The sequence below is a fragment of the Cyprinodon variegatus genome, unplaced genomic scaffold, assembly GCF_000732505.1.
Source record: "Cyprinodon variegatus isolate N-32 unplaced genomic scaffold, C_variegatus-1.0 Scaffold2212, whole genome shotgun sequence".
Taxonomy (NCBI): Eukaryota; Metazoa; Chordata; class Actinopteri; order Cyprinodontiformes; family Cyprinodontidae; genus Cyprinodon; species Cyprinodon variegatus.
Genome location: NW_015152665.1, coordinates 15,833 through 41,801, shown reverse-complemented (window position 1 = coordinate 41,801; position 25,969 = coordinate 15,833). Strand labels below are relative to the sequence as shown.

Sequence of the window (25,969 nt, the reverse complement as noted above, 5' to 3'; positions counted from 1 at the left end):
TAAAAACATTTAACATCTGTCAATATGCTCTATATAGAACTCCTAAAGTGGTGAGGTTTTAGTTTCACCTGGTTTAATTTCATAAAATATCTTCTTTAAGGAACCTCGTCTATCCGGTTATTAATCAAGAAAATTATTTATTAATCGATTTGCAATATAATCATTAGTTGCAATGATACTCCTGACTGTCAATCTACACAGGGCGAAGGCTCCACCTGTACTGACCCTTAGGAAAAAAAAAGGGGGTGAGGTGGGTGTGCCATCTTGTCCATAATCACTGTTGCCCAGTCTGTGTGGGCTTCAGCAAGGCAGAGACCAAATTAAATGCACGGATGGCTTTGATAGGTTTTTGTTTTTATTTTAAATGAAGCATAACCCTAACAGAGCCATAGGTCCTGTCCAATTGGGGGTTTGAACATCTGCAGAAATTCTTATAACTTATTGTTTTAGTTTCTGCTCTGGGACCTTAAATATCTCAGTAAATATTAGATGCACTGGAGCATATTTTAGGGTGTCTTTGCAAAGAGTTTAAATGCTTTTGTGTCAATAAGAATGATAATCTTTTGTATTATTTTAAATTAATTTATGATAATCTCAGGAAAAATGTTTGCACCTGGAGTAAATGAACAAAAATACATTATTTCTTATGTGACACATGCTGAGAAGCACATCATATTTTTTAGGTTTTATACTGTTGTGCTTTAGCCGTATGCTCTGTTTGTGGACTATTTTTTTTTTTTGTAAATGGGGGAAAAAAACAAACTAACCTTACTCCTATCATAAGCCTCACAGAGAATAAGTAATAAAAAGTAATGAATAAACTAGTTCTGCAACAAATCATTATTTTGCTAATCAATTAATCTGTCAATTATTTTTCTGATTAATCAGATGGTGAAAGGTTCTTTAAAGAAGACATTTTTTAACATAATTAAACCAGGTGAAACTAAAGCTTTTCCACTTGAATAGAGCACATTGACAGGAGATAATTTGTTTTTTAATCTTAAATGCAAATATGTTCGGTTTTTTTTTTCACAATTTTGGTATAAATACTGTTCTAAATGGGTCGCTCTGTCAGCTAAAGGCATGTTTTAGAGTCTCTATACTCCAGTTAAAGATTAATAGATTCCTGAATTAGTTGATGATTATTTCGATAATTGATTGTTTCAGCCCTACAATAAAGACTTTAAAGAGAGCGTAGGTTCCTTTTAACTTCACTGTAGTTTTCAATGGCATCAAAAATGAACTTTATTGCATCCTTCATGTTCCTCATATGTGATTATCTTTTTCTTTTTTTTTTTTTTTTTTTCCAGCACGTTGACCTTGGGAATACTGAAAAAACGATATCTGGCTCTTACAGGATATGAATCATTAAGTTCTGACGCAAAACAAATTATGAAGCAGGTGGTGAAAGAAGAGCTTATGAAACTGCAGGTATCTGAAGCACAATGATTGTCAAACTTCTATTTGTTTGCATCAAAGTTGTCATTATTTTCTGATGCATGAAGTTTATGTATAATACTGTAGTTTTTTTTTGTTGTTGAATATTTTAATGACTTTTTTTGCTAACAAAGTTCTGTACATTGTAGGAAAACAATGACAGCGACTCTGAAACTACAGAATCACAGAAACCACAAAAGAAAAGGAAGAAAGAAAGCGAGGAGCTGGAAAATGAAGATGAAACGGAATCCAAGGCAAAGAAATCCAGATCACAAGCATTGACCTCTTCATCAGGTAGTGAATAAATCAATAATGAATCTGTCACTGGTTAGTTAATGTTAAATGTCCTGTACAATTCTTTAGCGATATTAATGCACCTTTTTTCTATCCCATTTTATGCATCAACTTGCAGCCCTTTTTGTTGTACATTAATAAAGTATTGAATTAAGAGAAAATGCAGAAGTCTTAATGTTCTGATGCACAACAGCTAAAACACTTGTGGAACATAAAGGGTGAATACTGTCTCTCTGATGTTTTGCTGAGATGTTCTACTCTTCGTAAGCAGCTCTGATGTGAAGTTACAGCTTTTCCACATTTAATGACTTCAGTTGAACCATCTTGTAAACAGGAATTCTAGATTCACAGCCAGGAAATTAAAGGAGAGTTGAGATAAGGGGTTTGTAGCATAAGATTTGTCTTCTATCTTATAATAGCTACAAAAGAGTTGACAGAAGAAATGAATCTCAATTTTTACAGGTTTCTCCATAATCCAGTTCTATATCAGTAGAAAACATGGAAAGAAAAGATCCTCTGAGATTTTCAAAGATGGATTCTCTCGTATTTAAAGACCTTAACCTGCTGCAGCATTTAATTATTGCTCAACAGTATAAACTGAAGCTCCATGAACGAAGCCAAGCGAATGCAATGCACCATTTTTCATGTAGTTATTGTTGAAACTTCTGAGCTGCTGCATTTCCATTGGTATGGACTGGGAAAATGTTCACATGTAAGGTATGATGGTTTATGGTGGTGCATTTTAGCTTTCTAGCAGGAAATAAATTTTGTTTTTTCCATTCTAATCTACATTTAAAGGTATAAGTTTTTATTTCACATAAACAGCCGTTGATGTAACTAACTTATGTAAAGTTTAATAATTAGCAAGGCTTTCTCTAATGACATGTTTTCATATCACAGCTTATTTCATTTCATGAAACCTCATTTCGTGAGTTCTGTGGTTGAATTTTATGCAACGAATGTGACTTGCATCAGGAAATGTCATTGATACTTTTTTTTTTCTTGCTGTTATTATGTTTCTCACAGATTCTGAGGATGAGCCGAACTGTAAAGAAAAAAGTCAAAGCAAAGAACAAGTCAGTCCGCTGCCTAAAACTAAAGTAGCAGCAGAAGAATCTGACCATGAACATGAAAGCGAAGCTGAACCTCGTGTGTCAGGTGATGATTCTTCATCTGAAGAGTCAGAAAAGAGTGGGCATGAGAGTCCAAGTCCTGAGAAAATTGTGAAAAAGAAGGCCAGTGCTGCCAAAAAGGAAGAGATTAGAACCACCGATACAAGTGGAGGAGAAAAACCACAGAGAAGTGATGAGGAGAGTGAAAGTGATGCAGACAGCAAGTCAGAGAAAAGTGACAAAGACGGGGAGGAAGATTCCTCTGCCGCTAAAAAAGGTAACTGTTCAGCATGGCTTAAATATGCTTACGTGTGTATGGTCGTGGTTAACCGGCTGTTGGATGCTCTTCTGCTGTTTTAAATAGAAGAAGATGTGAAGAAGCAAAATGATTCCGACTCAGATTCATCGTCACTGCCTTCACTAGAGGATGAGCGGAAAAGCAGCCCGAAAAAAAACAAAAATGAAAAGAAAAAGAAAGCAAACGTGGGCAAAAAGAACGGAGGTCAAAAGGTGAGCTCATCATGGATGCATGTATGTGTATATGTGTGTGTATACATGTATATAATATTCCATTTGGAGGATTGATTGAAATGTTCATAGATAATAAAAATTTTGATTTGAAATTTCTGCAGCATGAGTTGCAGAAAACGGCAAAACATCACAGCATATGAAAAAATACAGTATATAAATAAAAAAAATCATGTTAATTTGTATGGGTAGTGAAGACTAAGAAGATCATGGCTCTTTTCAAATTCATCAAATCTATAAGGATTGCTAAGCTAAAGTGGGAGCATGCTCTGCATAGTACTGGCAGTTAAGAAGGATGTAGAAAAAGAAGCCCGTATGATCAATGAACTCTTCCTATTGAGAGTTCATTGATCTTCCAACTTTCCTAACTGGCGCATAGGAGCTATACAGACTGTTACAATCATTTGCATGACAAATTGTATTTGCACCAATTTGATGAGCATCATTCATTTGCACCTCCTTTCCATGGACGTTTATAAGGCTGAAGGCTAACTAGATTCAGCACAGCAGTCAGGAGTATTTGCTACCCTGGGTAGTGTTCTTACTGTTGACCTGCTGAAAGGTGAAAGAAGAGGAGTAACAGCTTTCATTTATAGTATTCGAATCAAGACATAATGTTATATTCTTTTTCTTGTCTTTTTAAACCTGCAGGAGGAAGACAAAGCAGTTGTGCGACTCAAACGTTACATCGCCCTCTGTGGTGTAAGGAAGAATTACAAGAAGCTGCTAGATGACTGCCGTTCCATTCGCTCCAAAGTGGCTGTTTTGAAGAAGGAACTGGAAGACCTTGGTGTCCGTGGTCAGTGAGGATACGTTTGTCTTTTTACAGACCCCAAATCTTAGGGGTTTCCTTTTAAAGCGATGGTATAAAATGTTAATCAGAGGAAGAGAGAAACCTCCAAAAGAGGATAACAAAAATGGTTGTAAATTATCAGAAGAGCATGAGATTATCTCAGAATCTGTTCTTCTCTATTTCAGTTTCTACTAACCTAGAAAAAATCCAAATAGAGACGCTGCTCAGTTGGAGGGATCCCATTATTATTTTTGCCTTTTAAATTTGCCCAAAAACAAATCTCTCACAAACTTGATTCCTGTTGTGTTTTATGTTGAGTTTTTTTTTTTTTTTTTTGTTTTGTAGAAATGTGTTCTGTTTTTCTCAAATCAATTTGAACAAACTGTTACTATATTATTACCCTTCTTTATAGTAACATTGCCTTTCCCCTTCTATGCAGGTAACCCTTCTATTGAGAAATGTAAGAAAATTCGATTAAAGAGGGAGGAAGCTCAGGAACTGGCTGAACTTGATGTCCACAATATCATCACCACTCAAGGTATCTTCGAATTTGTTTATTTCTTTTTATTTTGGGGTTTTATGAGCATCAAACCCAAATGAGTAAGTACCTGATACTAATACATTATTGTGGTTAGGTGGTTGTTTCTAGATGCCACAGATGACTTGCGATAATTAAGCCATTTCGCCATAATGAAAAACATGTTTAATCTAGTTGTTTTGCTGACGTTATAAGAAGATCAAAGTATTTTCTACCAACTTTAATAGATGAATAGTATATAGGAAAGGCATTTGCAATACATTACAGTCCAGATCTGGTCATTTTTATATGGCATTTAATAAGCTTTTGTGGTGCATTATCTAATGATCTATGGTCACCTTTCAGGTCGGCCTAAACGCAGAGGAACCTCAGCCATGTGGGAACTGAAAGACCCTCCATCCAATTATCATCGCACTTTGAGCTCTGATTCCGATAGTGATCGGGAAAACGTTCCTCTCAAAGGACGCAGAAAGATGTCAGAGTGGGCCAACCTGCATGGAATCATTAGCGACGATGCAGACACTGACTAAACATGGACTGTGTCACTTTTGTTTGTTGTTGAATTGTGCATTCATACATATTTTGTAAACCTTTTAATAAAAAATTTGAAGTCGCTTGTTTTAATGTTCCAGCTAAAATAAAAGTTGTTTGATATTATTTATATTTCTTTTCTTCTTCTTTTTTTTTTTTTTTTTTTTACAAGAGCCAAATGCAATAGCTTTAAATATATGCCTGTGAATGTTAAAAGAATAAAATAAAATGAAAGTAATACTTGCAAGTGTTTAATAAATTTGTTTTTGTTTTTTTTCCTATAATTTAACATTTTAATCACAATACTTCCTACAATAACAGGCTGTATTAAAGACTGGCTCGTTTTAAATTTAACCTTTAAATTCTAGCAGGTTAGTAAATTAAAAGGGTTTCCTAGTGTGTGTGTGTCATGATGTATAGTTTCTAATAAGGAATTTTAATCACAAACGGTAGCATTAAATGTTTTATTTGTAAGGCTGAAACTCAGCTATGAGAAAATTAACAATTTGTTGCAACATAATTGCTAAAGACTGATACATCTTATATATTCAACTTTTGTGAGAGACTTGCCTTTAAGTTACATTTTAAAATTACATTAGACAATCATTGGTGCTTTTTTTTTTATTATTTCAATGTATTAAAACAATTTCAAGCTTTAATAGTCTGAGAAAGATATAATAAAACCGTACATAAATATTCTTGACGAAACCAAACTCCTCCCCACACAAATAAAGTGACTTCGTTTCTCCGGAACTTCAGAATACGGAATATTTTGCAGATGCACCTGTTCTACACGGTAATATGTCCGAATGCACCGCTGAAGGGTTTTTTTATTTTGAGAACGTGGTGTTCTCTGAGTTTTTGTTTACGTTCAGAACTTAGGCGTTTAGTTTTTTTGTTGTCGTGTGGAAAAGTATTATTTATTCTGAAAACGCCGCACGGTACATAATAGCACCGTGTAGATTATTTTAATGTGTGATTTCGGCAGAAACAGCGCGAAATGCTGAAATACACAACGTGTTTATCGTTTGCATCGGATCAACTTTAACTGTATGTATGATAAATTATGTCATATACATTATTTAGGCTTCCCGGGGCTAAATCTATGTCTTCTTTTATACATTGGTCCATTGAAATGATCAATTTACAGTGGTAATTCAAATCATTTCCCCAACTGACTGAAGCATTTTTTCATTAATTGTATGTTTATATTGTAATCGTTTATATGTATGATGTATATTGCACTACATTGAAAAAATATATATTTTCACTTAGGGATGAATACAAGTCTATTTTTATTTTGCATGTAAATGTTGGGTCTTTTTTCACACATCAAGTGAAGTAATACTCCTCTGATGTGTAACTACAGAGTCATCAACTGTAGTGCAAACTATATATACAGTGTTCTCACAAAGACTACATATTTTCTAGACCTTTACATGGATAAAGACATTTTTTGTAATATTTTAACATAGTTGGACTCAGACTTTCTGATTTCTTGCAGAGATGGATGACGACATGCCAAATGAGGCGCTGGCTGAGCTCAGAACCAAGCACCTTGGAGTTTGGGGAGTTGTGCAGATAGCTGCTGGCACTGGGCTTGCAGTCTACGCCATGTGGGTTGGACTCCTTCAGCCTGGCTTCAGAAAAGTGCCACTAAAGCTACAGGTTTTAATGAGCATCATTGTTAAAACTTTGCTGCAGTTTGAAGGTTTTGCCTTCTGTCTAAACATAAAATCCTTTCAGGTCCCCTACATCCCTGCTAGCAAAGCTCAAGTAAAAAATGTGATGAGTTTGATGAGAGGTAGAACAGGAGGTTTGGTCGACTTGGGATCAGGCGATGGTCGTATTGTAAGTACAACTGCAAGATTAAAACTCATTTTCCAGCACTGAATTCTGGTCTGAAGTTGCTTCCTTTGACCATTCAGGTGTTGGAAGCCTATCAGCATGGCTTTGCTCCTGCGGTCGGTTATGAGCTCAACCCCTGGCTTGTACAGCTGGCTCGCTTTCATGCTTGGAGAGCAGGTCACCATGGAAAAGTGTCATACAGACAAGAAGATCTCTGGAAGGTTTGACATTTTTTCACATATATCAATGGAGAGTATTGAACAAACTCAACAAGAATTCAAATATGCTGTTCCAATAAAGGCTTAGACTTTGCTCTACCACTAATTATAGGTGTCCAAACACCTTTAAACTAGAGCTGCAACTAACAATTATTTTGCAATTGATTAATCTGTTAAACTAAAACTTTTCCACTTGAGGAGTTCTGAAGGAAAATATTGACAGATGAACATTTTTTTCATCTTAAGTGCTAAATGTATATATATATATATATATATTTTATTTTTTTTTTTTTTTTAATTTTGATATAATTACTGCTCTAAGTTGGTCGCTCTGTCAGCTAAAGGCATGTTTTAGTCTCTATACTCCAGTTAATGATTAATCGATTACTAAATTAGTCGACGATTATTTCAATAACCGATTAATCCCAATTGATTCGATTAATTGTTTCAGCCCTATTATAAACCCATTTACAGTTGTTGGTTCTTTTGTAAAATCACTTGACTCTTGGATAGCTACATAGCTAAAGAAACTCATGAATACAAAAAGTCATTTAAAAAAAAGAAAAAACAACAAAAACTGCTTAGGGTGTTTCTTGCCGTTTTGGTTCTTCTTAAACCTGTCGTTCAGTTTACATTCCTCTTTGTGTTCCATCTCAGATCGACTTGTCAAAATGCAAGAATGTCACAGTGTTTCTGGCTCCCAGTGTGGTAAGTATTGTTTTGAACACACAGCTCTTAGCTGGAAGAAAGTATGGTGCATCCCTTAAAGGCATTACAGAGACATTTTTTTTTCTAAATTGCAAGCCTTCAGGAAAAGCAACCTTTTGAAATGCTTTTATAACACACTCTTACGTCATATGTAAACCATGTTTAACTTAATTTAAGTTTTTAAGTAAAAGGAAGCCTCTTACCTTCATCACCTAGTTTTATTTTTTGCCAATTTAAACAGATTGTGTAATAAAAAAGAAATGAACAATTCAGAAATGGCATAGCCCATGGATGAAATAGAATTTGAGTTACATGTAAGTTTTGCAGTAATTGTTCTTTTTCTCCTGTGTTTCTAGCTTTCATTGTTACAGAAAAAGTTGCAGGACGAGCTTCCCAATGATGCCTTAGTGGTGGCTGGCCGTTTCCCCTTCCCAGACTGGAACCCTTGCAGGATTGAGGGACATGGTGTGGACAGAGCCTGGGCCTACAATATGCAAGCACAACCGCATCACACCAGTCAAAAAAACCAAAAACCTCAGTGCAAAACCGTGTGATGCTGGCCATTAAATAGTTCAGGACGATTTAGTCACTTAAAAAAAAAATAATGCTCTGATTTTAGAAACACTATCACTTAGGATGAACTACTCTTAGGTATTAATGTTTTACAGACGTCATAGACTAACTAGACTATTTATTTTTATTTTTAAAAGGGAGTCAAACTCTAAGTCTTGAGAAAGTATGTTACATGAACATACCTCTGTTGATCTTTAGGGAGTTGCCAAAGTTCTGACAATTCCAGAGGAACAACAACCCACTCTATGTTACATTGTGTGCTTGTTTTTTTTGACAAATTCTAAAGATAATCACTGATCTAAGCTTGATGTTATCTCTGCCACCTTTGGCAGAGTTAGCATCACAATGCAAGAGTATAAACCCAAACTTAAACTGAGCCATGAGTGCAAATGTGTCTGTAGATTTGCAGCTATAGTTGGAAAGTTTCACGTCGGATTTAACTGTCAGAGGTGTCTATGGACAACCCTGCACCTGAAGTTTCTGTGTGTGTGTGAATACTATCCCGGTTCTGTAGCTGGGGAAAAAAAAAGAAAAATAACAACGAACCGTCTGCCATCATGTTAGAAAGTTTTTACAATGTTTGGGCCTTTTTTTATTTGTTCTTTGTCATTGTTACTAGCCACACATGGTGCAAGTGATTATTCCCAAACACTTAAGGCTTTTGAAACGGACATTACCCATGAAGTCTGACATTTTCTTTTTTTGTTGTTGTTGTTTTTTGAAATAACCAGGCATCTGTTTTGATCTAATATTTTTTTTTACAAAACAACAGCATGTGTGCATTTTTTTAAAGATCTTCTATTATTTCTCCTCTTTCTTATTTTAGCTGTTTAAAATAGACAATGAAAAAATATCCTATTATGAATTTCTTTATTATTTACCCAAAGAGCTTACACTTGTTTTTAAATAATTCATCATCAGATGAAGAGCTAAACTGTTTACTGAGTTTTGCGTGAAGCTTTTTATGACAAATGTTTTTAAAATCATCCAGTCTAAGCTTTCTTGCTTACATGGGGTGAATATTTTTATAAATAAGATAAATTGAAGGTAGCCTTTTAACCTTTTGTAGATTAAGACATTTCAACAACAACCACTTTTCCAACCTTGTTATCTTTTAATCATTACTCTGCGCTTCATTTAATTTGGAAGTGGGAAGTCGGGGTGATGTCATTTTTGACATGATGGCGATCCGATCTTCTATGCAGTATTTTGTGCATATAAACAGCATTGGAACATCAAGTCTTTAAAAACTAAAGTAGAGCATATATGACTAATTAGAATACAATAAAATTCAACTTTATTGTCATTACACTGTCACAAGTACAAAGCAATGAAATTCCCTCTCTGCATTTAACCCATCCCCTTGGGGAGCAGTGGGCTGCCATTGTGCAGCGCCCGGAGAGCAATGTGGTATTTAAGGGTCTTGCTCAGGGACCCAGAGTGGCAGTCTGTGGGAGTGGGGCTCGAATTTAGAGCCTCTGGGGTCCAAGTGCAATGCCCTAACCACTAATGATGAAAAATGTCTAAAAACAGTCAAAGAAGGAAAGTGTAACCACTTCTAATGTGAAAAGCAGCCTTCTTGAATTCAGAAATCGGGTGTTATCTGCTCACAGGTCAGATATTCTGAGTACAAATGAAATGCAGCATTATAACAAACCATTTAAGAGATTCCATTGAAGTCCTGAAACTCAAAAAGGTTGAGTGTTTGATAAGCAGTACCTGCTGCAGCTGGGATCAGACAGTGCAAACAATATATATTTTTAACATTATCTCTGTTTTGGCTTAATATTCTTCATTTAAATTGTGACACAGCTCAGTGCTACTATATTAAATGTTCTGTTTCATCTGAAGTTCTACATAGATCAAATTGGCTGTTGAGCATACTTATTAATATCTATAAACATATAAAATCAAATACCTAAAAGAGGGTGCATTCACTCACAAGCATGACTGTAAAACAATCCTTTTAGCAAAGTAAATGTACTTTCATAAAGCTGGCCTTGATTTATGTAGTTTATTTTCTTCTGTAATTATTTACCATCTCATATTTTTTGTATGTTTCATATTTTATGATGTTTGAAAAGTAGTAATTAATTAGCATCTTTCCTCAAACCTTTTTTTTTTTTTGTCTCATGCAGGTTTTTGTTTTGCTGCTTTATATTGATTTCTGGACCTGCAGATCAAAGGTGCTGGGAATTAGAATAATAATGTGTATCTTATCCATGAACTAATAAGGTTAAGACTGTAAAAGTAGATTACTTTTCTTGTTTGATTTTACTGTTTTTTTATGTATTGTATGTTTTATTGTACTGTTTTCTGACAGAGTTGGCCTTATTTATGACTCATATTTACATGCACTTTGCTAAGTAAAAAAAAAAAAAGTACTCCTCTTATCTGTCTCTGGCTAATAAAGTGAGCCATATTGCAAAATGTCAGTGTTGATTAAATCTCTATTTTGACCTCAGCAGTGTTTCCCAATCAGCACTGTTGGGTAAGCCTTTAAACCATCATCTCTATTATTGTGTATTTACTCCATTAAAAAGGGATGGTTTCAGACTCTGGCACCTTGATTTCCAAATGACATGCAAAATTTGCTTTCATCTGCAAAAAGTACTTTGGACCAATGAGCAACAGTCCAGTGCTGTTTCTCTATAGCCCAGGTCAGGTGCCTCTGCCGCTGTTTCGGGTTCAAAAGTGGCTTGACCTGGGGAATGCGGCACCTGTAGCCCATTTCCTGCACACGCCTGTGCACGGTGGCCCTGGATGTTTCTACTCCAGACTCAGTCCACTGCTTCCACTGGTCCCCCAAGGTCTGGAATTTGCCCTTCTCCACAATCTTCCTCAGGGTCCGGTCACCTCTTCTCGTGAAGCGTTTTCTGCCACACTTTTTCCTTCCCGCAGACTTCCCACTGAGGTGCCTTGATACAGCACTCTGGGAACAGCCTATTGGTTCAGAAACATCTTTCTGTGTCACACCCTCTTGCTTGAAGGTGTCAATGACGGCCTTCTGGACAGCAGTCAGGTCGGCAGTCTTACCCATGATTGGGGTTTTGAGTGATGAACCAGGCTGGCAGTTTTAAAGGCCTCAGGAATCTTTTGCAGGTGTTTAGGGTTAATTTGTTGATTCAGATGATTAGGTGCATAGCTCGTTTAGAGACCTTTTTCATGATATGCTAATTTTGTGTGATAGGAATTTTGGGTTTTCATGAGCTGTATGCCAAAATTATCCGTATTAAGACAATAAAAGACCTGAAATATTTCAGTTAGTGTGCATTGAATCTAAGATACATGAATGTTTAAGTTTTATCATTCAGATTATGGAAAATAATGAACTTTATCACAATATGCTAATATTTTGAGAAGGACCTGTATGTACTTCAAACACTGTGAGACTACATCATTACAAAATAAAAGTAAAAAGTTTTGTGCATTTAAATAATTGTATTTAATATGGATATATACTTTTACTGTTTTTTAACTTTGATTTGGAGTTAAATTAAGACACATAACCATTCAAATGTATTAAATAACTGTAAATTGTTGTTTGTAGAAAAACTAAAAGGGCACATTTTAGAGCTTTAAATGAACCATAATTTAGATATTTATGCCACAATAGTACGATTATAAAGCTCCCATTAAAAGCACGTATTTAGAATTTATTATATAATGCTACTATAAACTGGAGATGGAAAGATAAAACCGGATATTGTGCGTTTTTGACTTGACACAAGCTGATTGGGTCAAAAGAGGAAGTTGTGAAGCAGACTCTGAACTGAAGCTAGCCGCCCTGCGCTTTGAAAAGGGAAATAACAGGAACAGACGTGTGTAGAATTGTTTGGTTTATCACTGCAAGAATTTCAGATTAAATCATATCTATGCATATTATTCCGAGCCGAAACCATAAACTGTAAATACAATTTGTCCTGAGCGGCGGCAACGGTTGACATTTAAGCTAACGAGAATGATGCCTCCAGCCTTCTAGAAAAGCTAACAGCTTTAGCCGCATCCGCTGTAGCGGTAGCAACGGTTAATTAGCCTACGAAATGGCAGACTTTGGACGCTAATCATTCGTTTTTAGCTTAGTTGAAGACGGAAGGGGTAATTTGGTTTTATTTTTGACGAATGCTAATTGTTCCTATCGATTCAACGGCGACATACGATAATGCGGCTAACTTTTAAGTTTGACATAGACCTTTCAACGTTAGGGCTGTTTTACTCTTAGGATTTTATTATTGATGGTTACAATATTAATAGCACTGTAGTGTTTTTTTTTTCTTCGTTTAATAGCAAGCTAGCTGTAGTGGTGTTTGCTGTGTGCAGAGCACCGAGCCAGCAGTTGTGCACCATGATGAGTTCGGTGTGCGGTTACGTTAGCCTGCAACACCTTAGCCTGTGTTAGCATAGAATCTACTAGCAACAAACTAATGTTGGCCTGTTACGGTCAATTGATCGGCAACTGAATAAAGTGAAGGACACATCTGAGCCAGACTAACATGGTAAGTACATATCAGTACGTGATGTTTATCTATTTCTGTCTTTTCTAGGGTCGTTTGATGTCTGTTTCTAAACCGAAACAGCTCCTTATGTTGGACAAAATATGAACCAGCCTGATTGAGTAGCCCAGGTATCTCTGGTTGACGTGCGATCTAACGGTTTGAGGCCAGGTGTTTCCGTGAAATCTGTCAGTTGTTTTAGCCATTTCACGGTGCAAGACGCCCATCTTGCATAATAACTCTTCTTAGTAGTGTAGCCTCGGATGAAGTTGAGGCGTATTTGAGGAATTCAGACGGGAATGCTCTTTAAAAGGCTCCTCGTTTCTGCAAGTCGGGGCCCAGCTTCTCTTGCTGCAAAAAGACAGATCGCTGCATTCAATTTTCAACAAGACTGTTACGAAAACTGACATTATCGAGAGTGAGAAGAATACAGTCGCAAGTCTGGGCATGCAAAGGAAGTGAGGTTTTCAGCACAGCAAAGTGAATCCTTTGAGCTACATTAACCTAAATGCACTTGATCAATGTGCCTTTCCTTTGCCAGGTTACATCATTAGAAACTGACAAATAACTCTGATCATATCCTGGAACTCTTTAATAATTTTTTTATGAAGTCTTGTTCTACATTTAAATACTTCCAGGAATGATCTCCGTCTGGGGTTTGGCACGCAGGCAGATTTGATATTTTATCTAGATATACCTTTTTTTTTTTTTTGTCCTTTATCCTATAGTTTGATTTTTGTGTTTGCTTTTTTCTCCTCTTAGGCTTCAGATGAATCATCTCTTCGTGCATTGGAGAACCTGATGACAGAGTTCTTTCACAGTTGCACGACTAATGAGAGGAAACGGGAAATAGGTAAGTTCAAATTCACGAAGAAGTATATAGGTCTGCAGACCACAGGTTAGGGATGGGCTACAGTAAAAAAATAAGTTCCTGTCCAAGATAAGTGGTTATCAATACGGACCATTTAATACTTTAGCAACATGACCTATAAATTTGTCTGAACATTTAATATATTGATGGTGTGTAATATTTAGCAGGCAACATAGCAGGCTATGAAATTTCACAGTTGCCTTTTTGTTTATCTGTAAAGTGATCATTTAGGGCAGAGTCCTCTTTTTAGGTGCTGAATTTACGCAAAAACACTTTTCTATAACACATAAGGAACTCATTTTTTATATCTTTTATTTAAAAGTTGCTATCCATCTTTTTTCTCCAATAATCAGCCCCATTCATTTTAATCGTCCATCCTTGCTCAAATTGCGCAAATTTGACGGTTGCAGAGGATATGCGTCTGAAGCATAAATTGGCCTTTAGAGGCACCTATTAACTTACCAGTTAATCCAGGGAGAGGGAAGATGCAAAGTCTTTGCAGAAACATCACCAGGCAGGGGGTTGAAACTTCCTGCTTCAGCATTTGAATTGGTACCCTAACAAACAAGAAATGACTGATGGGAAAATATAAGCTTTGATATAAAACATTTTACACTCCTTTAGATAGGTTAGGGTCAATATTTAAAAAAAAAAAAGAGAGAGATTTGACACCAAATCACTAGTAAAAACTCATCTTCATAAATACTAATTTACAATGTTGCTAGTTTAAATTAGTTTTTGGGTTTTTTTACTGTCACACTGCATAGTCTAAATCGAGTCCTCTGCATTGCAGTCAAAACTGTTAAATGTTAAGCTTTTGAAATAAAATCTAAAAAGCTGTTGCGTTTGGAGTTCCAATCTAACCTTCAATGGTTTAAGTTAGTTGAGTAAAACTTTATCATGCCTCCAAAAAGAAGCCCATATAGGGCATGTATCCAGTTAAGATCATCTGTAACTTTAAGACATCAGTTGCCTCTAGTTCAAATGTAGGCCATCGGATACGTTGGTGCGTATAGAATCCTCCCACTGATTTCCTGTCTGTAACCCTTTCATATTTGTGGAATGAAATCAAAATCCATTCTAAAATTTGAAAAATGATTTATATGTGTTGACTTGTTTTACTTACAACTAGAAGCAGGTTTAACTATGCGATGCTCGTCCTTAAAGCAAATACCTGTCTTAAAACCTGAAAATCCATATTCAATGTAATATATACGTAATATGAATTTTAAATTATTCTTAAATGCTACTTTTAAATAGCTAATTTGCCAGTTGTCTTGACAAGATTACACACTTCCTGTGTTGCTGCATGTTACTTTCAGTTTTTTTTTTATGTACTGCACTACAAAGTCATTTACCTCTCTAAGATCCCACGCTAACTTCCTTTTTTTTCTGCAGAAGAGCTGCTGAACAATTTCGCTCAGCAGACTGGGGCATGGCGCCATTGCTTGTTCTTCCTCTCCAATACTCGGAACGAGTATGTCATGATGTACAGTCTCACAGTGTTCGAAGTAAGTCCGACAGGTTGAAGATTGAAGTTCTTCTTTGAATCTATTTGCCTTTCAATGTTTTCAAAAGGAACCGTTTTTAGTAAAACACATTAACAGAAATAATGGGGAGCCGTGGGTTTCTTGTCAATGTCACCGCCAAATTAAATTTGACAGTGTTGATGCAAAATGTTTTTTATTCAATCCCACTACTGTTTGCTGAGGAAAGAAGTGTTTGTAAAAAACTCTTTTCTTGTCCATTGTTTTCTAAAGTTGTCATGTTTTTTTAGAACCTGGTCAACAAAATGTGGATTGGATTAGCCTCACAAGACAAGATGGAGATACGCAGCTGTCTTCCCAAACTCCTACTTGCTCAGCATAAGTCTGTGCCGTATTTCATCCGCAACAAACTCTGCAAAGTCATTGTTGACATCGGTCGTCAAGACTGGCCCATGTTTTACCATGATTTCTTCACCAGCACCCTTCAGGTGAGACCTTACAATTGCTCTTTCCATAATGCATAATTTTAAACGTCACTGCGTACTGAAATGTGTTTAAAATGTGCAAGCTGGTCAATAAGTTGCCTTTGACAAAGAACTGCAAAACCACAGCTTCTCTTATAATAAACATGTTTACTCAGATATAAACGGTTCCAAAAAGCTGACAATGGTTCTTTATTTGTCACACTTGTGAAATGGGTTCAAAGTTTGTCATGATATTATTTCTCTCATTATTTAAGTATCTGTACTCTAGAAAAAGATATTGGTGTGAATGTTTACTGCATTGCTGTAATTAAAAAAAACTTAATTTTATGCAGATCTTTATTGCTTTTCATTCAAATGCTTTCACTGATCCCTTTTTTATGCTAATAGCTTAAACTGTGGACTAAGAGCTACCAGACAAAGTTGATTTATATTTCAGTTTTGTTTTTATTATTATTAGTCATTTTCCTTCTATTTGATCTGAATTGTAACACATATACTGGTTTTAAAATGTAGACTGAGATGTTATAATTGATGCACATGACTTTTCTGTTCTCCACCAGCAGTGCCATATTTATCTGGGTTTTTTTTTTAACAGTCTTGGTGTAAACAGCAAGTTAACTTCTACATTTGCTTATGATTTGAAATGGATAGCTTTTTTTTTTTTTTTTTTTATAATTAACACGGAAGTTGATTTTTATGATCTTTGAATATGAAGCCCACAGCACTTTCATGTTGTGCTTAAAAAAAGAATCACTGAAAGATATAAACAAACACTGTTCATGTTTGATAACAACTTAAAGGGGAACGCCGTTTTTTTTATATTGGGCCCTTGATTTTACATTTTTTACGTCATGTTCTACTCCCCCATATTAGTTTTGTCATTTGGAGCTGTTCTGAAGATATTCCGTTAGGTTATATCCAAGTAACGTCTTCCTATGGGCAAACAACTTGAAGGCACAAACTAAACTGTTCTTAATTTGTTCTTTATGGTACGCCAGCATTCATAACATGTAGGCAAATCACTGTCCCCCAGACATCAGCGGTTATATTTTTTATAGTTATATTTTTAAAACAAAGTGGAGTGTGTATGATGTCATCCGCTCGCCAGACTGGAGTTGTTACAGGATGCTCTGGCTACAGGCGGCTACGCTCTACCCCTTCTATTCATTCGGCTGGCTAATCTGAACCGTTCAATTCAATTTCGAGAGCGAGATCATCTGTGGTAGTAAAACTAGACATCTTCCAGGCATGTGAGTAAAACTAGCAGCAGTTCAGCAGACAGAATGAATGAACGGTAGCCGGCGTGCACGGATGACATCATACACGCTCCAGTTTGTTTTTGAAAAATATAACCATACCGTACCATAAAGAACACATTATGAACATTTTAGTTTGTGCCTTCAAGTCGATTACCCATATAGGAAGACATTACTTGGATATAACCTAACCGAATTTCTGTAAAACAGCTCCGAATGACACAAAACTCATATGGGTGAGTAGAACATGATGTAATAACGTAAAATCAAGGTCCCAATGTAAAAAAAAAAAACGGCATTCCCCTTTAAGTTAGGGGGCTGAATTGAACAATCTTTTCCAACTTTTGTTTTGCAGCTGATCCAGACCCCAGCTCTTGCTCCATTAGGGTTAGTGATGCTGAAAACCACATCAGAGGAACTCGCTTGTCCTCGAGAAGACCTCAGCGTTGCCAGGAAGGACGAGCTCCGTAAACTGCTGCTCGAGCAGGTACCAACAGTCCTTGGACTGCTGACAGGTAAGAGCCACCTTCTAGTCTTTGTTCCGCTGTGAACAGATAAGGACTGGAAACTCTATTTAGGAATATGTAACTTTGGAATTATTCTACAAATGTTCTTCCGTAAACCAAACCTAATTTCACTAAGAATCTCATTAGTGAGCTTTTCAAAAGTATCCATACCCTTTTAACTTTTTCATACTGAAACCAAAACCTTCATGGGTTACTTATGGGATGAATCCTGAATCTATTTGGTTCTCATTAATGGTGCATATTTGTGAAGTGGTAGAAGATGATTACTTTAATATCTTTACAAAACAACAACAAAAAGGGGAGTAGTGTGGCAGGTAGTTGCAGTTAACCCCTCAATTATATCTCAAAGTCAAGAGTAACCGTTTTTGTTGAGATGTCACCTATTTAGGAAATCGAATCCATAATAGGGTAAAATTCAGCTTGCTTGTAAAGGCATCATCAATCGGATGCAGTTTTGAAGACTTTTTTTTTAAGGCAGGGTTTGGTTATAGTACAGTTCATTGATTTTGGGAGATGCAGCATTGTTGAGACCTTAATCTGAAAACAGAGTCTGAAACTACTGCTGAGACATGACTGTCTATCATGGTTGTCTGTCATGTCACAACTGACAGGCTGTGCAATAAGAGCGTCATTCAGAAAAAGAGCTGAGATCTGTATGGTATCTCTGTAGGAGCTGAAGAGATGCAGCTCAGGTATTAAGGAAAATAACATTGTTGATACACTACAAACCATGTAGAAGACAGAGCATAGATGTTGAAGAAGAGACTTTGATGTTATGAGACAAAGAGAATATTTTGGCCTTCATCAAAATGCTTGATGTAAAACTAGCACTGCACCTCAACCTTTACACACGATCTCTAAAGGGAAACATTGTGGTGACGGAAGTATGTTGTGGGGATTATTTCTTCATCATCTCCCCACCGACTGCTTAGTGTTGATGGGAGATGGATGAATGGAGCCAAATACAGGAGATTTGTGGTAGTAAATTAGTTAGATGCTGCTAAAGACCAGAGGCTGTGTGTAGGTGTTCACCTTTTAAAAGGAAAGGAGACCTAAAGTCCAGATATAAAACACCATAAAACTCTGAGGTGAGACTTAAAAGTTGATTTTCACAGCTGTCCTCCATTTTTGTTGATGTATCAGCAGAAGTATCAAAACTATTTATGTTTATTACTCAAGCAGAAGTATAAATCTTGCTATTTGAAAATACTCTTGTAGAAGTTACAAGTATCAACTTAAGCTTTTTACCTAAGTAAAAAATATAACTTTTAAAACTACTGCACTACCCTGTTGAAGTAAAAAAATTTTTACAATTCTGGATGATAACTTCCTTATACTTAAGTTTTATAGTTTTATAACTAATAGTAACAGTGCCAAATTAATCTTTGCATCAACGATTTAAGTTGGTATATAGTGAACAACAATTTGGTGCAGCACAGAGTCCAACCACAAAGAAATTAATTGTCTGGATGAAACAAATTGCTTGGATGGTTTTTATATTTTTGACATACCAACAGGCCATAGAGAAAATCAGCTTAGATGAAACTAAATTGACATGTCTATTTTTAAAATGTAAGGAGTAGAAGTAAAATGTGTATCAAATATATATCACATGGGGTTTGGCGCTGAAAGTTTGTGATCCAACATTGATGTGAGCCAGTTAAAGTAGTAGGAATACCCTCGGGATGAGCCTTTTTTTTAATGAAACATATTTGAATGTGTCCTGCAGGTATCTTGGAGACCTACTGGGATAAGCACAGCGTCATTACTTCTACTCCACCTCCATCACCCACTTCAAGAGAAGGTGGTAAGTGAATTGTCCTACTTTTAAGTTTCATTTTAACGCTTTACAAGAATTCTGAGGATCTTTTTGCTTTTTTTACCTGAGTTGTAAAATATGTTTCTTTAAGCAGTTTGTAAGTTAACATTACCAATTTTTGTTTCTTTAATGTATCAGTGGAATTGCTGGGCAGTTTGTTTCAGGGCAGCCAATACTCAAAGCTGCTTTGTCAGCCTATGGCTGCATTGGACAATGAGAGTCATCAGCTCTGTTGTCTTGTTTTGGAGTGCTTGGCTCACCTGTTCAGCTGGATCCCACTGTCCACAAGTATTACACCCACCCTGCTGGCATCCATTTTCCACTTCACACGTTTTGGTTGCGATCTACGGACAAAGGCCAAGACGGGACCTCTCATCTCCTCTACTTCTAATGGACAGCTCAACCCTGAGACGATGCGAACGTCGAATGGGGACAGCCGAAACGGACAGCAGAGTGAGATTAATAAAGCGGATCGTGCTCGGCTTGGCGTGCTTGCCATGACCTGTGTCAATGAACTGATGTCAAAGAACTGTGTGCCAATGGACTTTGAGGAGTACTTGCTGCGGATGTTCCAGCAGACATTCTTTCTTCTGCAAAGGCTGACACGAGAGAACAATGCTCATACAGTCAAGAGCCGCTTGCAGGAGCTTGATGAGAGGTATGGTTCAAGGCAGAAGCAGACTTATTTTTCTTTTATAAAAAGTTTGAAGAAGTTGTGTTTTTTTAACTGGTAAATGGCTCATGTTTAGTTTTATTCTAAAACCAATTTTAATTCTTATTTCTCTGTAGTTTAGCTATGAAAACCCCTTTCTCATCTTTTTTCATTTTCTGCATGAACTATGTTCCTTGCTGTTGTTGTTGAACTACATTTAACCTCAATATACTGTAAACCTTTTTTTATGTTGTCTCAGTTTGACCTCACTTGTGTGGTCTATCAGCAAGGCTAGTTTATTTGTAGAATAGATACCAGCAATAAGGGTTTTTAAGGTACGTCAGGATAGAAACATAAGAAAGAAAACTCAACAAATGTACATGGAAGTGGCAAAATAGATTAAGGAAAAGTAATTCAACTTTAGATGATTGTTTGGATAAGTTATTTAAGATCATACTGGGATGTTAGTTCTTTAATCTGGAACATTAGTCCATTTAATTTTTCTCAACTCTGATTTAGAGTTATCTATTAAGTCCTGGTCCCTATGGAAGGATTATAAGGCAGCATAAAGGCCAACACAGGAATATTTCTTGGTGTGAAATGCTGCACTGAGGTCCACTAATACTATCACTGTGGTTCCCACAGTTTCTGTTATTCATTGTAGTAAAGCTTTTCTTTACAACCAATCATTTATAATAGTTTATTTTCTCATTAACAACTAATACATAAGGATATATAAAACATTTTTTGCAGTTTTTCTGCCTCTTGCCATTATTAATGGATAGATTTCATTGAGCATTGTCTCTCTGAAACAGTTTATTCATTTATTGATTTGCCGGGTGAGAGTTCTTAAAACTTTCTTTGGTATGTATGCGCAAGAAAACAAGTTTTACTTATTTTAAAGCTGCGCATCTTTCTAGATTATTTTTCTGTCTACATGCAGCGGTTGAAAACTCAAAAGGATAAAACCAACCTTGCCTAGTTCTGCCTTCCTGATGCACACTGAATTATTGTGCTTTCGTTGAGTAGCCTCTGTACAAAGGTCTTCATTTTGGTTATTTTTTTATAGCTTTGGTGCTTCCCTTGACGCCTGTAGAGGAAGTATTGCAGCCACAATAAAGAATACCATTGTTCACCTGGACCTGGAATCAATACATGTAATCTATTTAAAAGGAACCAAAAGTTATATTTTCAAGTTTAAGGGCAGCCACTCACCAGTCAAATGAAGATGAGGAGTCTCTTATTTTCCTCCAGCTTTTATGAAAGTACTTAGAAAACATGAGAGCAGAATTCAGAGATCCAAATAAAAAAATAAAAATAAGGGGGAAAAAAGGGATGAGTACAGAGTCTTGATAGCACATTATCTTGTATGTCTGAAATCTTAATTGATTTGCTCAACAGAGATAATGGTACAAAAATGAAAATATTTCCTTTTACATTAAACAGATGCTTTGATAGAAGAGATGGATGGAGTCAACCAGCCAATAACGGCTTCGCATAAATTACTCAGCCTATCAAAAATGATATTAACAACTTCTTAATTTTCTTTATCAGAAACATTTCTCTTCAGATTTAAATTGTGTTTTTATGTGGTTTGTCAATATGTTCAGATGATAAAATTGAGAAGAAAATATACTCCTCAAAATTAAATACAGGTTTGTATATATTAATTATTCAATTGTATTAATGATGTCTCTCTGATCTTGCAGTTACTTGGAAAAGTTTACAGATTTTCTGCGCCTGTTTGTGAGCGTTCACTTGAGAAGGATTGAGTCGAGTCCTCAGTTTCCAATTGTAGAGTTTCTTGGTCTGCTTTTTAAGTACACCTTCAACCAGGTAATGATGGCTTCATCAGTAATTAACATGTTAATGACACACTTCTGCTGCAGAATTTATACAGACCTGCTTCTCCTTGAATTGACAGCCCACGCATGAGGGATACTTCGCTTGTTTGGACATTTGGAGTGTGTTTTTGGATTTTTTAACAACCAAGATAAAAAGCAGACTTGCTGACAGAGAAAGTGTACTCGATAGGTAAGTCCCGTACATTGATCAGATGCAACCAGGTGAATAGATATTTTGTTGTTTTGTTTTATTTTATTATTTCTATTAAATGCATCTGACAGGTACAAAGATGCCTTAGTTCTCCTTCTGAGGGAAGTTCTCAACCGCATCCAGTTTCGGTATAACCAGGCTCAGTTGGAGGAGCTGGATGATGAGACTTTGGATGATGATGTAAGAAGATTTAATAGTTGTAAACATATTAATCCACTCATTCTGCCTTCCATCCTTTAACTTTTGTATTGTACATAATTGAAATCTGCTGCATTGTTAGCATAACAATCTTTGAACACCTTAAAATAACCAAGATGTTGCAAAAACACATCTCTGTCTCACTACAAAGCCTGAAAGATCTTCTTCATCCTATCACTATAGCAACAGACGGAGTGGCAAAGGTTTCTACGTCAGAGTCTGGAGGTGGTTGCCAAGGTGATGGAACTGCTCCCATCCCATGCATTTTCTACCCTGGTAAGATAGTAATAAATTAAACCATTTCAGCATTACTTATAACTTCAGCACATTTTAGCAGGTTTTCTTCAGTAAACTGTGTCCACTGTCTCCGCTCTCCTTACAGCCAATCACGTTATCTCCTGATTTAGTCAGATTTTTGTCTTAGTTTTGTGCATTAAAAAAAAATTATTCACTAGGCCCGTTAGACACATTAGGTTTTAAACACAAACGCTGCATGTCTGTTTCACGACGACCTTATTAAAAAATGATCGGCATTTTACACAAAATTAATTATTTATAGGGAGAGGATCCTACAACTCAGTTGACACGATATGCGATTTACTTGCTTTTTGGTTTGTTTAATATGAGTGACAAGCGGATATTATTTTTTATTTATTTATTTATTTTTACAGACATGACAAACTACTGAAATTATTTTTAGATTACACATAAATAGATGAATTAATTCCACAAGGGAAAAGTGAATTTTTTTGGGATCAATATTCACTCAGTGATAACAGCCTACGGGTACCATCTAAAGCGGGTAAAAACAGCTACTTAATATTTACTTTGTGATGTATAGCTGGATCACATTGAGGAGGAACCCCATGGGATGATGAACAGGTCCTAACTATTCATCTTCATCTGGTACCGGGTGGTTTAATCTAAACAGATACGCTGATCCACTACCATCGAAGAAGTAAAGCTGCAATGTTATCATGGTCACAACAGGCCTTGACAAGCCATTTTGATATCTATTTGATTTACTGAATATGCATTCCTGAAATCTAAAAAAAAATTTTCCCTTGTCAAAATGACCATTGCAAACAAAATGACTCTCTTCAAATCTAGAATGAACATTCTGGATGTCTAGACATTATTTTCAGAGCTCTGTATTCCTATCGTTACTGGTCAGTATTTCTTGACTATGACTATTTCAGATATAAATACATTTTCAGTCAAGCTGATAAATGTCAGAAAAGCCACTTAAAATGTGTAAACATCTCTAGGTATATAAAACTTAATTCTTACCAGTATAATTAAACATTTTTAACTTTCTGAAATTAAAGTTTTCTGAAATAATGTGATTTAGAAAGTCTGTTCTTACAGTTCAGGCTAGGTGTGTGATTTTGATCAGGAGAATATTATCTTGGTTATCTACAAATGGAACAACAGAGAGAAGAGTGCTTTTAATAAATGTAAAAACGGCCTGCCATAGCCCATTTCATGTAATCATACGCATTAACTTGAGCAACAATCTTCTCCTTGACTGTATTCTTCTTCTTTGCAGCTGTAGAGCTGTTTCTCTGTTTTTAAACACATTCTTCATTTATTCCTTTCATTTCTGCATTAAAATCTCTTCCTGTTGCCTGTCGTCGTGGTGACTTGTTGCATTAAGGCTCCACCGATAAAGGCTTTTCATCCTTGTTACGCAGGAGTTCAGATCTGAGTGGATCTACTTGGAGTTGATTGAACTAATTCATAGCGGCCGTTGGGAAACCAAAAACTCAGAGTTCCCAACCTTAGGCTAGATCAATCTACACTTAATTATTGAGTTTATTATTGATCTTATCTGAGTTTGTTATTAATTGTTATTAATCAAGTATGAACCTGCATAAACTGAAGAGATTCAGAGAAATGCTGATGCTCAGCATAGTTAAACATGTGCTCTGCATGATGCCGTGTTTGTCAGAGTATCAACTGCTGGAAAGTGAGAGTACATGAGATATGGGCTGTTTGCTAAAATGGATTATAATTGAAAAGAAATGGATGATGAATCCATAGATTTGTTTTCGGGTTTTTTTCCATAAAATTCCTACGTTTAATGTGGATAAGGTTGTTTGTTGTTTTGTTTTTTTTCCTTTTTTGTTTTTTTAAACCAGGTTAAAATATTGCTGGTCATTTTCTGGCGTATTACGGTTGAGACAGAAGCCTTGTGCTGCAGACTAAAAGAGTGTAAGACTTATAAACTTTACCAAAACAGTATTTTTGGATTCATTTGAAAGCCATTTGTTCTATGTTCTGAATGCGTTATGGTTTATTTACCATGAATTTGAATTGTGTTAGCTTAAAAATGGTTCCTTTTTAACCCACTTCCTCCTCAGTGAGACTACTTTGTAATCACTTGTTAAGTCGTGTATTGGCTTTATTATGTGTTCTTTTCTCACAGCTGTAAACTGTCCTTGTGTGATATGTGCTGGTTTTGATGCACATCTACTCTAAGATTAGGAGAAATGTAACCTTCTCTTTCTTATTTAAAGAACAGAAATCCTTTTCTCATGCATATGAATTAGATATTTGCATTTAAAAAAAAAATCTAATTATTTCTCTCTTCTGTGTCAAGTTTCCAGTCCTGCAAGAAAATTTGGATGTATACCTTGGTTTGCGGCAGTTTATCATCACCACTGGATCCGGTATGTAAAGTGTGAAGCGTTTCAAAAGTTTATTGTTTTTCTTTTTTAATAGGGAGAAATTACTAAATGAATGTGATTAAATGTTTCTTTTAGGTCGAAGGCTGAACATAACTGCAGAGAACGACTGTCGCCGACTCCACTGCTCGCTCAGGGACCTCAGCTCGCTGCTACAGGCTGTAGGACGCCTAGCTGAGCACTTCATCGGAGAGGTGTTTGCTGCACGTTTCACTGATGCTCTTGCTGTGGTGGAGAGGTCTGTTCCCTTTTTTGTTTTTCTCTTCATGCCATATACCAAAGTCTCAGTATTACTTGTAGAAGCTACTGTTTGTATTTTTGGTTTTTTACTTTTAAACGTTGCAGATTTTAACTTTTTTTTTTTCTGCTTGTGGTGTTTTTTAATATATTTGGTACATAATGGATCGTTTGTATTCTCTTTTAGGTTGGTTGAAGTAACTTGCTATGGCTCTCAGACCGGCCTTTATGACCTGGAGACAGCTGTGCCTTCTGTGCTCAAACCTGACCTCACTGACGTGTGAGTATCACATGTCTTCCAATGCATCATTTCACTCTAAACACTGCTGGGATACAAAACTCAGCCTTTCTAATGAGAGAGAAGTTGCGTTTAGTGAGGATAGTAAAAAAACGCTGCCGTGAATTTAAATGTTGCTAGCTACCTCCCCCCCCCCACCCCCCTGCAAACTGCATTTTGGTTCCTGTTTAGAGTAACTTTATATTTGGACAAAATGCAGTTAAAGAACAAATATGTGCTATATGTGAATTTCTAAAATTATTAGATTTAAATTAGGGCTGCAACTAACGATTATTTTGAAAATCGATGAATCGGCCGATTATTTTTTCGATTAATCGATGAATC

General features: G+C 36.1%; 3 protein-coding genes across 3 annotated transcripts in view; all 3 read left to right on the top strand.

Moving 5' to 3' along the window:
• The first annotated feature begins 1,309 nt into the window (after positions 1 to 1,309).
• Positions 1,310 to 5,374, top strand: LOC107080679 (HIRA-interacting protein 3-like). Its single transcript, XM_015368888.1, has 7 exons — positions 1,310 to 1,431; positions 1,587 to 1,731; positions 2,758 to 3,120; positions 3,208 to 3,353; positions 4,023 to 4,170; positions 4,604 to 4,702; positions 5,048 to 5,374. The coding sequence occupies exons 1-7, from the start codon at positions 1,393 to 1,395 to the stop codon at positions 5,230 to 5,232; spliced, it is 1,125 nt and encodes a 374-aa protein (XP_015224374.1). The 5' UTR covers positions 1,310 to 1,392; the 3' UTR covers positions 5,233 to 5,374.
• Positions 5,375 to 6,027: 653 nt separating this feature from the next.
• Positions 6,028 to 9,098, top strand: LOC107080677 (protein FAM173A-like). The gene is made up of 6 exons (XM_015368885.1): positions 6,028 to 6,283; positions 6,738 to 6,901; positions 6,980 to 7,084; positions 7,162 to 7,302; positions 7,957 to 8,007; positions 8,364 to 9,098. The coding sequence occupies exons 2-6, from the start codon at positions 6,740 to 6,742 to the stop codon at positions 8,559 to 8,561; spliced, it is 657 nt and encodes a 218-aa protein (XP_015224371.1). The 5' UTR covers positions 6,028 to 6,283; positions 6,738 to 6,739; the 3' UTR covers positions 8,562 to 9,098.
• Positions 9,099 to 12,341: 3,243 nt separating this feature from the next.
• The window catches only part of xpo6 (exportin 6), a 24,533-nt gene continuing 10,905 nt past the window's right edge, over positions 12,342 to 25,969 (top strand). Inside the window, exons 1-14 of the mRNA XM_015368889.1 lie at positions 12,342 to 13,076; positions 13,836 to 13,926; positions 15,343 to 15,455; positions 15,722 to 15,919; positions 17,528 to 17,687; positions 19,429 to 19,506; positions 19,657 to 20,176; positions 21,880 to 22,006; positions 22,095 to 22,204; positions 22,297 to 22,405; positions 22,607 to 22,699; positions 25,026 to 25,095; positions 25,189 to 25,348; positions 25,535 to 25,627. Coding sequence (XP_015224375.1) covers positions 13,074 to 13,076; positions 13,836 to 13,926; positions 15,343 to 15,455; positions 15,722 to 15,919; positions 17,528 to 17,687; positions 19,429 to 19,506; positions 19,657 to 20,176; positions 21,880 to 22,006; positions 22,095 to 22,204; positions 22,297 to 22,405; positions 22,607 to 22,699; positions 25,026 to 25,095; positions 25,189 to 25,348; positions 25,535 to 25,627 — 1,925 coding nt within the window. The 5' untranslated portion in view covers positions 12,342 to 13,073. The remainder of the gene's footprint in view (positions 13,077 to 13,835; positions 13,927 to 15,342; positions 15,456 to 15,721; positions 15,920 to 17,527; positions 17,688 to 19,428; positions 19,507 to 19,656; positions 20,177 to 21,879; positions 22,007 to 22,094; positions 22,205 to 22,296; positions 22,406 to 22,606; positions 22,700 to 25,025; positions 25,096 to 25,188; positions 25,349 to 25,534; positions 25,628 to 25,969) is intronic.